The 15,413-nt window shown below is 44.2% G+C and overlaps 1 protein-coding gene across 1 annotated transcript in view; it reads left to right on the top strand.

Annotated features, from left to right (window-relative positions):
• The window catches only part of AGFG2 (ArfGAP with FG repeats 2), a 567,631-nt gene that overhangs the window by 263,647 nt on the left and 288,571 nt on the right, over nt 1-15,413 (top strand). The window contains exon 7 of the mRNA XM_085639598.1: nt 6,443-6,475. Coding sequence (XP_085495724.1) covers nt 6,443-6,475 — 33 coding nt within the window. The remainder of the gene's footprint in view (nt 1-6,442; nt 6,476-15,413) is intronic.

The raw sequence follows: 15,413 nt of genomic DNA, 5'->3' as shown, positions 1-15,413 counted from the left end.
TATGATCTACAGCTCATATGCCTCGAACGGAAAATGGAACATTCATATGGAGGCTCTACAAACCTCTGTCTCAGTCATCATAGAGACTTTACAGCCACTGGCCTCTCTTCCAGACCTGTTTTACCATTGTTGAAGTGCAGCTTCTCACATAACCACTAACAAATGAGTCTTTTAGATAGTTTAGAAGGGCTGCACCCTTCAGTTCAAATATCTTCCCCATCAATCACTGCGAAGCCAGCACCAAAACATCAGCTCTGACTTTAAGAAAGAGTTTCAAATCTCTGCCCCAAAATCAAGCTATTGAACCGTTCCTCTATCTCAAAGAGGAAGGGGAATCTATTCTGGATATTTTTTGGCTCCCGTGAAAAGAGGGAGTTCAGACCAATCCTCTTATTGAGACAAGCAAAAAATGGACCAGGAAACAAAAATTCCGGTTGCTAGTCTTGCGATGGATATGTCCACAACTTATGAAGGGAGACTGAATGTGTTCTCAAGATCTACAGGAATCTTATTTTCTCAAACCAGTGAAAAGGAGGCACACAATGTTTCTTGATTTCAAAGTAGGCAAAGGCCATTATTTATACATGGTTCTACCCTTCAGGTTAGAGAACATTCTCAAAGTGCATGTGCTATGGTGGCAGTGCACCTTCAAAGGAAAAGGATCTTCATGTACCCCTACTTGTACAACGGCTTGTTAAAGGCACACTGTGAACAACAACTTCTTCTTCAGGATTTAAACACCACTGCTGACGGGTAACATCGCATAAAGTAACACAAGAGCCACGAAAAACTGTTGTTTACTCTACAGGTTCACAACTATCTGAGAGCAATACTGAGCACGGGAAAGGGAGAAGTGTATTCTTCAGCGGAAAAGAAAGTGTACTATATTGCAGAAATGTCACCTAATACCACAACCAACTGCATGGCTGATGTTCTCCCTTTTGGGGTCCATGGTGGTGTTTCTTTCTGTTGCCGAACGCACTTCTCCAACCGAGAGTTCTACAGCAGTGCTTAGAGGATGAGTTGTTCAATTGGAAGGACAACGGGGAGGACAGATTGATTTTAACAATACTAGCCAAAGGATCTCTCCAATGGTTGTGTAAAAGAAACAACCTCCTAATCGGGGTTCTATTTCTTCAAGATCTGCCAGCCCAGACAAATGTGACAAATGCTTCCCATAGGGGATGGAGAGCCAATCTGCAAGATCTCAGTCTTTAAGGATTGTGTTTGGAAAAACTGCTTTGCCGCATTAACGTCCTAGAGTTGAAAGCAGTCTGTATGGTACTGACTGAAAGCTTTTTTTAAATCTAACCAGAAACAAAATCTTTGTACCAACAAACAACATGACCACATTGCACATTCTCAGTCAACAGGGTGGTGGCACAAGGGTATGAATCTTGCCTCTGGAACCCCAAGTATCAATATTCTTAGAGGCTAATTGTCATTCTACTAGGATGCCTTAAGTCAGTTCCTGTGATAAAAGATGTCCTAAATGGGAGCTCAGTTTAGTTTTATCCAAACGAATAGCTCCTCATTTGAGTCTGTTTATAAGCCCTGATTTCAGCACATTTTTTGAAAGGTGGCGTATTTCTTTTGTAGCCATCACCTCGGCAAGACGGGTTAGTGAACTTCCAGCCCTACAGTCAGTAGAATCATGAACAGTGTATCATTAGAATTGGGTATTGTGCAGACACATCCCCCCTTCCTACCTAAAGTCGTATCATACTTTCACGTACACCCAAAAATATTATTTCTTGTAGTTTTCCTTAATCCCTCTTTGCCAACAGAGAGGTCACTTCATTCTTTCGAAGTTGGTAGAGTCCTTAGATTTTATTTGGACAGAACTAGAGACTTCAGAAGACGAACCCATTACTTATCAGTTATGAACCTCTTAAAACCTTTATGGCTTAATCAAAACAGGTGGATAAGAGTCATTTATTACATGTTGCTATCAGTTAGCTAACACACCCCTTCCTGGTAAGCCTAGGACTCCTTCTACAGGAAGCAAGGCAGATGACACAGCCTGGGTAAGGAATATTCCTCTTGCAGAAATTTGAAAAGTGTGCATCTTGCGGTCTAAACACACTTTCACTAGGCATTATTGCTTAGAAAAAGATATAAGAGAGGACACTGTGGTAGGCCAGACACAAATCCTGGGCCCTCTGGTTTTCCTAGGAACCTGGGGATATAAGTTACAGTAAAGACAATTGTTTGCTCAGAAGAAGCTCTAGGCCTGTGCTCCCTAGCCTACAAATATCTACAGACTAGCGACAATGTATGAGCATTTTTCTTTTATTACTGTACATATTTACACAAAATAAACAGTATAGCATGTAGGTGATCCAAAAACAGCACAGGGATGATGATTTGTGCAAGAAAATGTTGACTTAAAGTCCTATCGATTTATATATATAAAAAAAAAAAACACAATTTGAGTACAGGTTTCATTGCGAACAGTAAAGATCTGTTAAAGTCAACATATAAATGTTTCTGTTTCGACAACTGTAAAATTAATTTCCAGCAGGCCTTCATCTAATCCTAGTTCTGCATATTAGGTATTCTCACTGAAGTCATAAACAGCCCTTTCTCCTCCCCTGTTGTCAATATTGCCAGTACAGTGCAAGCTGGAAACTGTTGATGGCTTCATAAAGGTACAGTCTGTGCTATTTACGGTTTATGGACTTTTGACCTGCCTGGCTCTTCTCCCTTCAAATTTTATTTCCTTCCCTTAGTGAAGGATAGAAGTTATTTAGGATAATGTAGCACATTTCTATCAACTAGTTGCTGCAGTGTGAACTTTTTTACATGCAAAAATGCTGTAAAAGCAAACCTGTCTTGCTATTCATTGACATATCACCAGACTGTGAGCATTCAGGTGCCGGACAACAACTGCAGCTTGATTTTGTTAAATTCAGAAAGAAGTGTTCCGGGGTCTCCGCATGTGGGTGGAATATTCTGCTTTGAAGTATTCGGTGAGGATACCTACTGTGCAGAACTAGGATTACAAGTAACATTTTCTTCTGAAGGAATGACTGACCTCCTTATATATTAGTCCAGGAGTCGGACTGACAGCAGACAAAGATGTCCTGTAAAAATGTGTCTAGGTTTCAAATTAGCTGTGTTGCGAATCTTTATTTGGCTAGCTCCCAAAGAGCTTTAGTGGTCATTTTTTCACTTGTCTGTTTTTGCCTGTCCAAAAATGAATGTCACCTTTTTGATAGCTAAGAGTAGCACCTGAATAAACCCAGATGAACTGGCCCATGGTTGATGAAAAGCTATTTGGGTTTTTCTGAGGTTTTTGTCAGTGTGAAACTGTTAATCTATTCTGATATCCAGCTTTTTTAGGGATCTCCTCTGCTCCAGAGAGGGCGAAATTTGAAAACAGGTAGGAAGAGCTATTGGATGATTTCTAAAGGAATGTGAGACTATTTGACAAAAGGCTGGATTCGTTTTTGAGAATACCCTCTTTTTATGTAACTTTGTATGATCCATGAGAACAGAATGCATGAATGTTGCTAATTAAATTTGCTAAAGTGGTAGCACGATAGAGCTGGGCCTTTGACTGTGGAAAATCAGTGTGGCAGCGCGATCATTCACACATGGAGCCTAAATGACGTGCAAGTAATGGGGCTGTGCTGGATTACTTACAAGTCAGGCCGGTCTTAATGGGCTGCTTGTAGGACAATGGTACAGTCAGTTGCATGGAAATTTACTTGTAAAAATAAAGGTCCTGACTATCTAGAATACAATCTCAACAGTATTTTAACTTTGCATACCTTGAAAATGGATAGTGATGTTGGTTTAAAGAAAGTGCCTTCAACATTTGGTTAAACAAATTACATCCTATATCACTGATTTCTACAGTCCAGCTGGGTTCTGAGCCCACTCCACTAGGTAGAGATGGCTTCAATAGTATTCATCAGACTGGTTTCCTGTCACACATTTGCTGGGAAGTTGAGTGGGCTAGTGCATGTTAATTCTGCAAACATTACACTCTAGTGCTTCTTCCTGAAGCAATGGCAAATGTGACCAGGACCCTCTGACCAATTTGTTTCCCTAGGCTTAAGCTGCTCAATTCTGCTTGTTCCTCTTTTTCTCATAAACGTATTGCTAAGAATGGATAGACTCCCGGATTGAGTCGTAGCCGCCAGGACGCTAGCACTTCCTCCGAGTAAAATTATCGGGAAGCACGCACACGTGTTTTACCAGGATTGATACGGAGTCTAGCATACATTGACACGTGATAGTTGCAGTTGGGAGGATTTTCCCTTTGTGTGTCCGTCCTGGCGTCTTTACCTTTGTTACACTTTGAATAGATTACTTGGATAGTACCGCAGCTCAAGTTACATGGTAGCGACGTGGAAGACAGTTGAAATCTTCACCTTCTCGTACATGCCATCTGAGGCTTTACCTTGCAGCTTGTTTTAATTATGCTTGAAAGCAATCACTTCTCCAATTAATTGATTTATCATACCCTTCCGGGTTGGAATTATCATTGGCTTTGGGACGTTACTGATATTGGATCCAGCAATAGAGCCCTGAAGAGTCGGAGATCACTCTTTCTCTGACGAAACACGTGCCGGCTGGCTGTGTGTTTTTTGTATGATGACCGATTAAAGAAATCAAAGACTTCAACGTTGGATTGGTTCCATTTGCTTTCGAATCACGTCTACACAATGTACTGTAATACTGTATGAGTGCACAGGACTGTTGCTATAAGAATGGATAGAAGCCCCATCAAGAGTTTTATGGAGTTACCATTATCTTGATCCATAGGCTCTTTCCCACCAACAACATGCTCTTGATGGTCCCTCATCTACTTGTCCCTGGTTCCTTTTTATCTCTCACCTGCGGCAGCGCATGTGCTCCCTTGCTTGCAAAGGGTATGGTTTACAATGAAAGAGCTCGCCCATTGCTTACCATTCTTTAGCTTCATTGTCACTCTTCTTTGCTGCCTCCTAATTGTCCAGCATGTGCCGGGCCTCACGTCGTTTTCTTTCTGTGGAGCATGGACCAAGCACAGGTTGCTTCCTCTTGATTAGTGTCCATATACTGATCACGCACTGATTGAGAAACTCATTTCAGAACACATCCATTATCTATGCCTGCATCTTTTGGCTTACTCATGCAACTAAACTAAAATAACATGTTCAAGGCATATGAGCTGCAGATTACACACTATGCATAGATCGCCATCTGGTGTTGGGCCCGGGTGTTTGCACTTGTTTTTGTCTTGGAAAGTCTTTGGAAGTCACGAGGTATGTGACCCCTCCTTTGAATCATTGTCTGCAGCTCTACATGCCAAGAACAGATGCATACTGGTAAGTAGCATATTCCTTTGCATGGGGTGCATTAAGCTGTGATAATGTATAAATGCCCTCTAACAATGCATTTACACCTTCATGAGCTTGCTGCCTATTTTCGTTACCTATCAGCCATTTATCCCCTTCATGTCTCATACCTTTGCATTTTATTTACTTATACTCACAGCTGTACTACTACTGTAATCCACCCTACGCCATTCCACCCTACGCCATTCCACCCTACGCCATTCCACCCTACGCCATTCCACCCTACGCCATTCCACCCTACGCCATTCCACCCTACGCCATTCCACCCTACGCCATTCCACCCTACGCCATTCCACCCTACGCCATTCCACCCTACGCCATTCCACCCTACGCCATTCCACCCTACGCCATTCCACCCTACGCCATTCCACCCTATGCCATTCCACCCTATGCCATTCCACCCTACGCCATTCCACCCTACGCCACTCCACCCTACGCCACTCCACCCTACGCCACTCCACCCTACGCCACTCCACCCTACGCCACTCCACCCTACGCCACTCCTCTCTACGCAACTTTACTTTGCTACTATTTTACGTCATTCTGCTCTCCACCACTCTACTCTACGCCACTCTACACCACTCTGCTCTTCCCCACTCCCCACCACCCTTCCCCACTCCCCGCCACCCTGCCCCACTCCCTGCCCCACTCCCTGCCCCACTCCCTGCCCCACTACTCAGTGCTGCTGTACAACATGGCCAAAAGACATTGCCAAGACCAATGGTCATTTTCAATATGTGAGCTAATTTGGAGGGGGGGGGGGGGGAGTTACGCAGAGGAGTTTAGCCTCTTATGATGCATGCATGGTTGATAAAATGCTAAGAGCTGCTATTTTACGGTTTATTAGGCAGTTGCTCATCATGCCAGTTGGTAGGAGGGTACCCACTATTCTAATAATGGGAAAGATCCTTCTGACTAAGAGTAACAGAGTTAACAAAGTGATAACTTGGACTGTTTTTTTATTAATTTTTTTAAATAAAGATATTCTAAACAAAAGTATGTGTTACTATAGTATTGTGCTAGGTTGGTTTCCACACTGATTTCGCTTTTCATTTTTTGTTTTTCATTGCAACTCTTTTGTGACTTGCCAGGCAGCAGGACCATTGCAAACAGTTTCAGCTTTGGTAAGTTATTGTCTGGGGTGGAATCTTTTGCTTGTGAGCATTTAGTGGTGAATGAGGTTAAGCCCTATGCAGAGCAATACATAAACAGCAGTGCTCCACTTACACATAAACAATTTGGTTTTGATACTCGATCTCCATATTTTTTTTGATATGCTGCAAGATTTAATTTCTGAGCTGTGAAATTGATATGGTGTGCTAAGATGTTCTCCTTCACTGAAACATACATACCAACAAAAGTCTGGGAAGCATAAGTAAAATGTTAAAGTATTTAGCATTTGTGACATAATGCTTCAGCAAACATTTGCTTGAGGGTGTGGAGCATTGTGGAAAGGGAACAGGAGGGGGGAAAGTGTATGGGGGACGTCAATGCTTAAGGGCAGAGCGGCAAGTGTTTTCTAAGGGGAGGACTTTAGGACTCTACCTCACTGTGTTTTTCCTGCCATTGCGTTCGGTCCCGTTTCCAGTGCTGTGCTATATTTGTCCCTCAACACATATTTTGACATTGGGTGATGTGGTAATTAAAACCCTGCTGCTACATTGTGCACACTTGAAAGCACCAATCGAGATGAGCTCGTCTTGAGGAGCTTTAGGCCAGATCGAATGAGAATTACTTGTTTGAGTGGAGTTTACGAAAATCTATTATTTTAAATTGTTCCCTACTTCCTATAGCAAATGTTGTTGCTTGGACCAACATTGTCTGTCACTTTTGTTTACCAAGGGCCCATATTGAAAGAGACTGTTCTTCGAGCAGCACCTTTCATTGCAAAAATTATTTTTTGCTCTAAAGGGAAAGAAGGTGGGTGCACTACAGCATCACGACTACCTACTACATAAACTGTGCAGTAGCCAAAGCTGTCGAAAGTCTGGAGTTCAATGACAATTTGGGGGACGGTTGATTAGCCCGGAGTCCTAATGGGAGCAGAGCGCAATAACTCTTTCCAGAAGGCTCCAACTCTGGAGACCAGAGTTCTCTGGTGCCCAAGCTAAGTCTTTACAGAGGGTATCACAACTACCGCAGCCAAGGACTTTCTACCCCGGGGATTGGCCGTGAAAGGAGTCTTGACTTCTACTAAGGAGCAGCCCTGAAAAAGTGCCATGCCTTGGTCAAGCAACCACAGCGAATGAAAGCTCAACCTCCACAGTCAACACCACAGTAGATAGTTTGGCATCCAAAACAAATATCAACTCTGGGGGGGTCTCAACCCCAGGATGACCCAGATCAGTATTCCGTGCTAAAATGGACATCTAGACATACAAGACTCCCAACTCCCAGTACTGGATCATTCTCCACAGACTGGCAACAACAGGAGAAAGATGATGTCCGTCAAACGCCACAGCTAGATGTACGGCAATATACTGTTTACATTGACCTTCGAGCTAAGCCATATTGTCAACTGGTCTCTTCTCACTTCACGGCCACGCCATAAAAAAATGCAGTCTTGCATTTGAAGAACTATTTCGGACAAAATCAGGGATTTCCCCTTCTCAAGAAACATAAAGTGGCCACTATTCTGCACCATCACTCCTCACAACCTTCCCTGCCTCATCCTTCTCACTCCAATTCAGAGTGAAACTTCGCTTCATATCTGCTGTCACAACATCAAGATCTCTGGAGGAAAGACAAGAGGAGGATGTTTAGCAAGATTAAAGGGTGGACGTACAGGATGACAAGCCAGTAGTCAAATGTGGTAAAAGCCTGATAACACTTTGACATACCATGAGGTAAAACAGCAACATACAATCTCATTTCAGGTAGAAGAGGAAGAGGATGATTTCCTCATAAAAACGCTCTTGAAGACTGAGAGGAGCAATCAATATTTAGATATGTTAGGGACTACATCGATTGTGCCATGGTGTATCGCAATACTGTGCAAGAGGGTGTGGCGAGATATAGGCTTCTTCTTTCATATTCTCTGAAAATGTAGGCACATTCACAACTTTTGGAAGGAAGTAACACAAATAATGGCGGAGGTCTCTGAGGTGGGGATCCCATTGGAACTGCGATGGCTTATACTATGTGTGATAGGTGAGATAACATTGCCCAAATACATAATGATATGGCTTAAAATTGTGGCAATAGTGGCAAAAAGGAATATTGCCAAAAAGTGGGGGGCATCCAGACCGCCGGACCTTCGGGAATGGCAGGAAGTCTTAGATTGGTGCTCAGGGGCAGAGAAGGTAACCTACACAGCCAGAGGTTGCCCCCGAAAATGGGACAAAATATGCGGGTGATGGAATACGTACAGAGGAATTTAAAAAGAGAATTAAGTACCAAAGGAGGGAATAAACCGGGCATTAACCATGTATGGAAAGGGAGGATCTCTGTCTCCCAGGTGTGTAACAACATCAGATGATGAAAGGGTGGGGGGTTACAAATAATATTATACATGTATGACATGAAAACAGTGTGTTGAAATTTACTGTAAGATTTGTGTAAGTAAGATGTACTGCGCGAAAATTAATAAAAAGATGTTTAAAAAAAAAAGAAAAAGATATGTTGGGGACAAATGCTCACGTGCTCAGCAGATTACTTAAAAGACCCAGTTAAAGTAGGGATGGTGATGCCTCCCATAGACTAGAAGTTTGGGCCTGCATTCGATGATTCTCTTTTCATACTGAGACAAAGGCCCCAATATTCACTAGTCTTGCATTCAGCTTGAAAATGTTTTTATGCACGGCATGGGAGGCATCTATTGTTGATAAAGAAAACAAGTAAATTAAGGCATTGGGGAAATGGATTTGATAGCTGACGGTGGCAGTGTTTTGTGATCTCACCAAGTCACCAGCCCTGTTAACACATTATGATAGACACCAGTTGGAGGAAATGGAGGCGTTCATGCATTGTGTTCTTGAACCTCATCTAAAAAAGGCACAGAACATCGTTAAGGATGGAAATATCCTTTTCAGTGCCAGGATTCTGTGTGCCATAGACACAGCAGACACTGACTCAAAGCAGTTAAACATCAACATAGTCATGCTGGGCTGCACGTTTCAGGATTCCAGCTAGCAGTACAGCAGTATCTCATAGCCCAGTCATTTTTTTAATACATTTTTTTTACTGGTTTTCAACTAGACCAGTATACCAACAGTCGTATAAACTGGACAGGTAATTCTGATTAGACCAGACGGAACAGAGTCTGTAGAGAAGTACAAATACTGGACCTAACCAGTATAGAAGACTAATATGTTCTACAGTGCTGCATATTCTCTCCACCCCAGTAGTGCGTAGACAGTAATTAGATACCCAAAGACCAAGCCATTAACCCAACATCCCATGAGCATGCATGTTTGTGCATTCTGTGAATCTGCTGTTTCAGTACCACAGTCCTCCATGACCTGCGGACAGGACCGATCCCGATGCAGTGCATCTTAACCAAAGTGCTAGTATTGGGATTGGTTCATCCCAGCTGAAGACTTATCGGGGGAGAATAAGTATGGTGACCTCCTGGAGGCTGCACATATATAAGAACATGCAAGTCAGAGGTCAATTAAGATATTATGGCGGGGGGCTAAGGAATGGTTCCCACGCCTGTTAAGATGAGCATCTGGTGGTCCTATATATAATGCGTTACCAGTCCACTATCTTTGCTAGCTCAATCAGCAATTTTGCAAGCGTCAACGAAGGTTTCACTCTAGTACTGAAAATGCAGATCTTCGCTAATGCCATCATAGTTCCCAGCCATCTATATCTCTGGGAACTACATCACCCGTCATGTTGTGAAATAGCACCAGGTGCACTGAAGGAGATCGGGTGAATCAATCTGCATCCAACAGGGTCACCCTTATTGCTGTTAAATACCGATTTGGTTTAGTACAGTCCTGTAGGGTAGGATAAAGTTTCATCTTTTGGCTGTGCATCACGAGCAGCTGGAGTGAGGCTAAGGTCCAGCCCTGCTCAGCTTAATTGGTACCAAATGCCAACTAGGAGGACTTTAAAATCAGAGAAAGTCAGTTTGGCTTCTCTGAGAAGGCTGTCAAGACTGTCATGGGAGTAGAGGAGATCTGACCACTCTTACGGTGAGTGGCCATGCTGCGTTGCTGTCTGACAGAAACCCTTAGCTGCCCTCTGTTCAAGGGAGAAGTAATTGTCTTGTATCAATTTTCGGTACATCTCTTATACCACTCACTTGAACCCTCCTCATATCTAGATATATTGCTGTATCAGGGAAGATAACTTAAGCAGAGCGTCCCTTTTAAGTTTACCATGGAGTGCGTTATTGAGTGATATGCATGTATTTCCATTGTTGTGCCGCTCCAACCCCAAATTGGGATGAAAGATCATGAAGGGACTGGTCCTAGGATGCTTGTTTCCAGTCCAGGGAGGACCTGGCTTGGCATTTCGGGCTGGACTGTTCCCATGGGGCACAGGGTCAAGACTGATTTGCATATGGCTGGATCCAAACTGGAATGGCATGGTGAGCAAAAAAACGATGGATTTAGGCCCAGATCTCTGTACTGGGGTGAATGTATGACATTGTTCTGCAGTCTGTCCATCAATTGTTGTTTTTGCATTTGTCACCCCGAGTGGGACGGGTATGCTCAGACGTGAGTCTCGTGCTCTCCATGCCACTGGAATCAAGCTATCCTGACTGACGAGGGCTGAAAGCCCGAAACCGGTCCTAGGATGCTTGTTTCCAGTCCAGGGAGAACCTGGCTTGGCAGTTCGGGCTGGACTGTTCCCATGGGGCACAGGGTCAAGACTGATTTGCATATGGCTGGGTCCAAACTGGAATGGCATGGCGAGCAAAAAACCAATGGATTTAGGCCCAGATCTCTGTACTGGGGTGAATGTATGACATTGTTCTGCATTCTGTCCATCAATTGTTTTTGTATTTGTCACCCCGAGTGGGACGGGTATGCTCAGACGTGACTGCCGTGCTCTCCATGCCACTGGAATCAAGCTATCCTGGCTGACGAGGGCTGACAGCCCGAAACCGGTCCTAGGATGCTTGTTTCCAGTCCAGGGAGGACCTGGCTTGGCAGTTCGGGCTGGACTGTTCCCATGGGGCCACAGGGTCAAGACTGATTTGCATATGGCTGGGTCCAAACTGGAATGGCATGGTGAGCAAAAAAACGATGGATTTAGGCCCAGATCTCTGTACTGGGGTGAATGTATGACATTGTTCTGCATTCTGTCCATCAATTTGTGTTTTTGCATGGGACTTCAGGGTTTTGCCAGTCAGCAAATCATGTAGCTGTTCAACACTGGAACTTTTCTGTTCATTCCAGTGCACAAATGCTCCTTCCGCTGCGAAGTCTAAATTATACCACAGGGTTGCAACTGGTACAGTCACAGATTTACATATAGTAGCCCAAGTGTTGACTTCCACGTGGATGGCATGGCCATAATCACTGAATTGTCAGAATGTGGCAGTAAAGACCTACATTTCTACAGTATGTCAAGGTTGAGCTCACCAGACAGAACAGCTCTTTGAATTCCTATCCAAGGTGGAAGTTTAGACATGGCTAGAGACCAATGTACCAACTAGGACAAGTGATTGAGGAGGTAGTGTAGAACTACATGGGCTAAGCGCAGGCGCCTAGACTCTCCCTGTGTGTTGTATGCCTTTGCCAGATGTAAGTCTTGGTTTTGTGTTCCCTCATGTGAATGCCTTAATATTGGGAAATAATTGATTTGTGTATTGTCAGCACTTGCACCCCAAAGACATAATAACATGGTCCCTGCCCCTCAGGGACACCTGAAGTTGGAACCATCTGGCGGGCCATTTACTTGCACTTCAAGGGATGCTCTTTGATTCTGAGAGAGGTCACTGGGAAGGGGCCTGGGCACATTTCTGGAAGGACCTGGGGGCTGATAAGAGAATCATAAAGAATAAGGCTGGGTTGACCTTTTTATATTCATATCACTGTGGCCATTATACAGGTGTGCCCTTCTAGTCACTCCCATGGCCTGTGTTATGGGGCTATCAGACTTGAAGTCGCTTCTGCTGTTTTCTGGAGGAAGTGAGAACAGAGGAGAGGGCAGTTCAAAAGGAAGCTGACCCCCAACATAAACTTCGAAGACTGAGGCTCTAAATCACGTTTGGTTTCAGGAAAGGGTCTTTAAAACGGGTAGCTTGAGTCCCCAAAAACTGTCCAGCAGCTAGACAGGCTGTGCAAGAAGGAGAAGCTATGCAAGACTTCTGCCTGTGACCAGGAATGAGGACAAGGCATGTTAATCTCCCAGCTGGGTAAGAAGACCTCACCCAGAAAGAAGCAGTGTCTGGCTGTTTTTCAAGACGAGTGTGCCCTGTGAGGGCGAGGAGAGCACTGAAGGGAACGAAGTCCAATAGGGGGGATCCTAGCCATCAGATCCCATTAGTGAGGGGCAAGGAGACGGCTGCTGCACCGATGGGGTCATTAGCCATCTGCAGGGAAAATTTGGCGACCCCTGTATGCTAGATGAGGGCTACAGTGAACTGATGTGAGCTGTGATCATTGCTGCACCAAACAGGTCATCACCCATGTGCAGTAATTGGTGACCCTGTATGCTAGGTGGGACCGCCATGAAGATTGCTGTTGTGCTGCAGGCCATAACCGGTGTGCGGTACCAAGATGGCTACCCCATATGCCAGGTTGGGCTACTTTGAAGATTGCTGCTGTGCCAATCGGGCCGTAGCCAGTATGAAGAGGAGCGGTGATCACGTATGCCAGGTGGGCCACTAGGACTAGCCAAGTATTATGGTCTGGTCGAGACCCTCGACAGAGGCCATCATGGTAACCCGAAAGGGTCCAAGCCATTAAGGAGGACTAGCAGCAGGAGCATCGCACCCCACACCTGGTTGGAGGACCCCTAAGAAACTTACCAAGCATTGAAAACCCCCGGCTGCTAAGACACCACATGTTCAAAAGTTACAGGCGGTAGCCACTGCATCTACAGTGCCCGTGAAGGGGACACATCCAGACCCCAGTTGCTCGGTTGCTGCTGGCACAAGTAAGACTCGTTTTTAGGCAGGCCTGCCCTAGGGGAACTGGCCTGTCCGATAGCAATTCGGCGCTGGAACACTTTTGACTTTAATTAAGAGTTGAAATAGGACTCCTGAGACTCGGCCTGCTAATGGGGCTTAACCTGATGGTCAGCTATATAGGGAATGGGGAATAAACACTACCACTAAAGAAAAGGGAATGGGTCTCGGGGACTTGCCTGTGAAACACTATAGCCCTGGCCTCAGGGGGCTGTGAGCATTGTTTATGGATGCTGTATTTTACTATGTGTACTTTTGTAATGACTTGTTTTTTTTTTTTGTTTAAAAAAAATAAAATAAAAGCAAGTGTTTTATTGACCAATAATTTATTGCTGCGTGTATTTTGAGTTGTGACCTTGTGTGCACCCTTAATGCCTACCTCCCCCAACTGCCGTAATTTTGTGTGCTGCTTGTCTGTGGTTACAGACTGGGTCAGCTGTAGTTGCCCAAAGCTAAGCAGTGACTATGCATGCCTCTATTTGGACATCCGTCTGGTGAACCTCTACCTTGCACCCCCCTCCTCCATGACTCCAACCTTAGCCCCCACCACTATTTCTCCCAAAATTGCCCACCCCCCAGTTGTCACAAGCTGCCAGAAACCTGGGCCTCATTGTTGATGATCAACTTCCTATGTTAAACCAAGTCACTACATATTTGCTTTTTGCTTTAACACTCCAAATGCTCACAATTGTTTTTAATGGCTGCCAGAGAACTTACAGAAAAAGGCATTCATCACCAGTCAACGAGACTACGGAAATGCCTTCTATGTTGGCATTTCAGTACAACTCATCAAGAGACTTAAAAAGGTCCAGAACACAGTTGCGTGCTTGTTCTCAATCTGCCTCCTCATACCACAATCCTCGTCCACTTGGATAATTAACTGCCAGTCCATAAGCTTTCCCTCTACAAGGTTCTCACTCAGACCTACAATGCACTTTACAACCTTGACCCTTCTTATCTTAGTAGTTGTATACACATCCATGTTCCATCTAGACAAATGTGCTCCACATCTCACCAGCCCACTCGCCAGCCTTGTCTCTGGAGTGCTATAGCGAGAGGGCAGTCCTTTTCCTACCTGACTACAAATGCTTGAAATGAGCTTCCTCTCTATTTGTAATGCTAGCTCTCTCTCAGAAGTTAGGAAGACACTTAAAACCTGGCTGTTCCAACATGAGCTTAGTTTCGAAACTCCAGCCAATAACTTTCTATTTAGCACCAGATACCCTTATATGGGCAAGATTTGCGGGTTACAAATATAATTAACATAACATTTACCATTGGTCATCTCATGGTATGGATTCTCCTGTCTTGCTAACCATTCCTCTGTTAAGGAAAATCCGCAGAAAGGGCCTACTTTTTGGAACCCATTTCAGGTCTTGGCCTACTATGCCAGCATAAGTAGTAAAAGAGAACATATGCATCACTTATCATTCTATTGTAGGGGATTTGCATTTATAGTCATAAGCGCTGAATAGTCCCGCTCACGGGCGCGAACCTGGTAGCAGTTGTTATAAATATATCTTCTTGAATGTAGATTTGTGCCTTTCTTCAGGAAGGCCTGCAAAGACACTTAAGAGCAAGACAGATTATGCAGCCTATATACCTAGGCTACAATGGCCAGATTATTCACCACAAAGAGAAAAAAGGTCCAGGTGAAAGCCTTCGAGGATAATGTGACAAAAAGTCTAAAAAGCCCTCACAAACCCCTATTTATGATAGAGATAAAGGGAGCAGGACAGGGAGCCTTATAGGCTGTCATTGTAAGTCTAAAAAAATGCACTGTGCCTCCAGATACCACCAGTGTCCCATCAATGCTTGCAGGTGGCAGTTACTTCAGTTCTCTTTTCCAGCACCCGCTGACAGGATCCTGGAGCACTGAGCTCGAACAAAATATACTTTGTTTCTTTCAAAATTGTTAACTGAATTTTACTGTTAACATTTTCACTCTACGTCTTTGGCCTGTCCCTGCCTTT

This window comes from Triturus cristatus, chromosome 12 (genome assembly GCF_964204655.1).
Source record: "Triturus cristatus chromosome 12, aTriCri1.1, whole genome shotgun sequence".
In the NCBI taxonomy this organism is placed as follows: Eukaryota; Metazoa; Chordata; class Amphibia; order Caudata; family Salamandridae; genus Triturus; species Triturus cristatus.
This window is presented reverse-complemented; position numbering and strand designations above follow the sequence as displayed.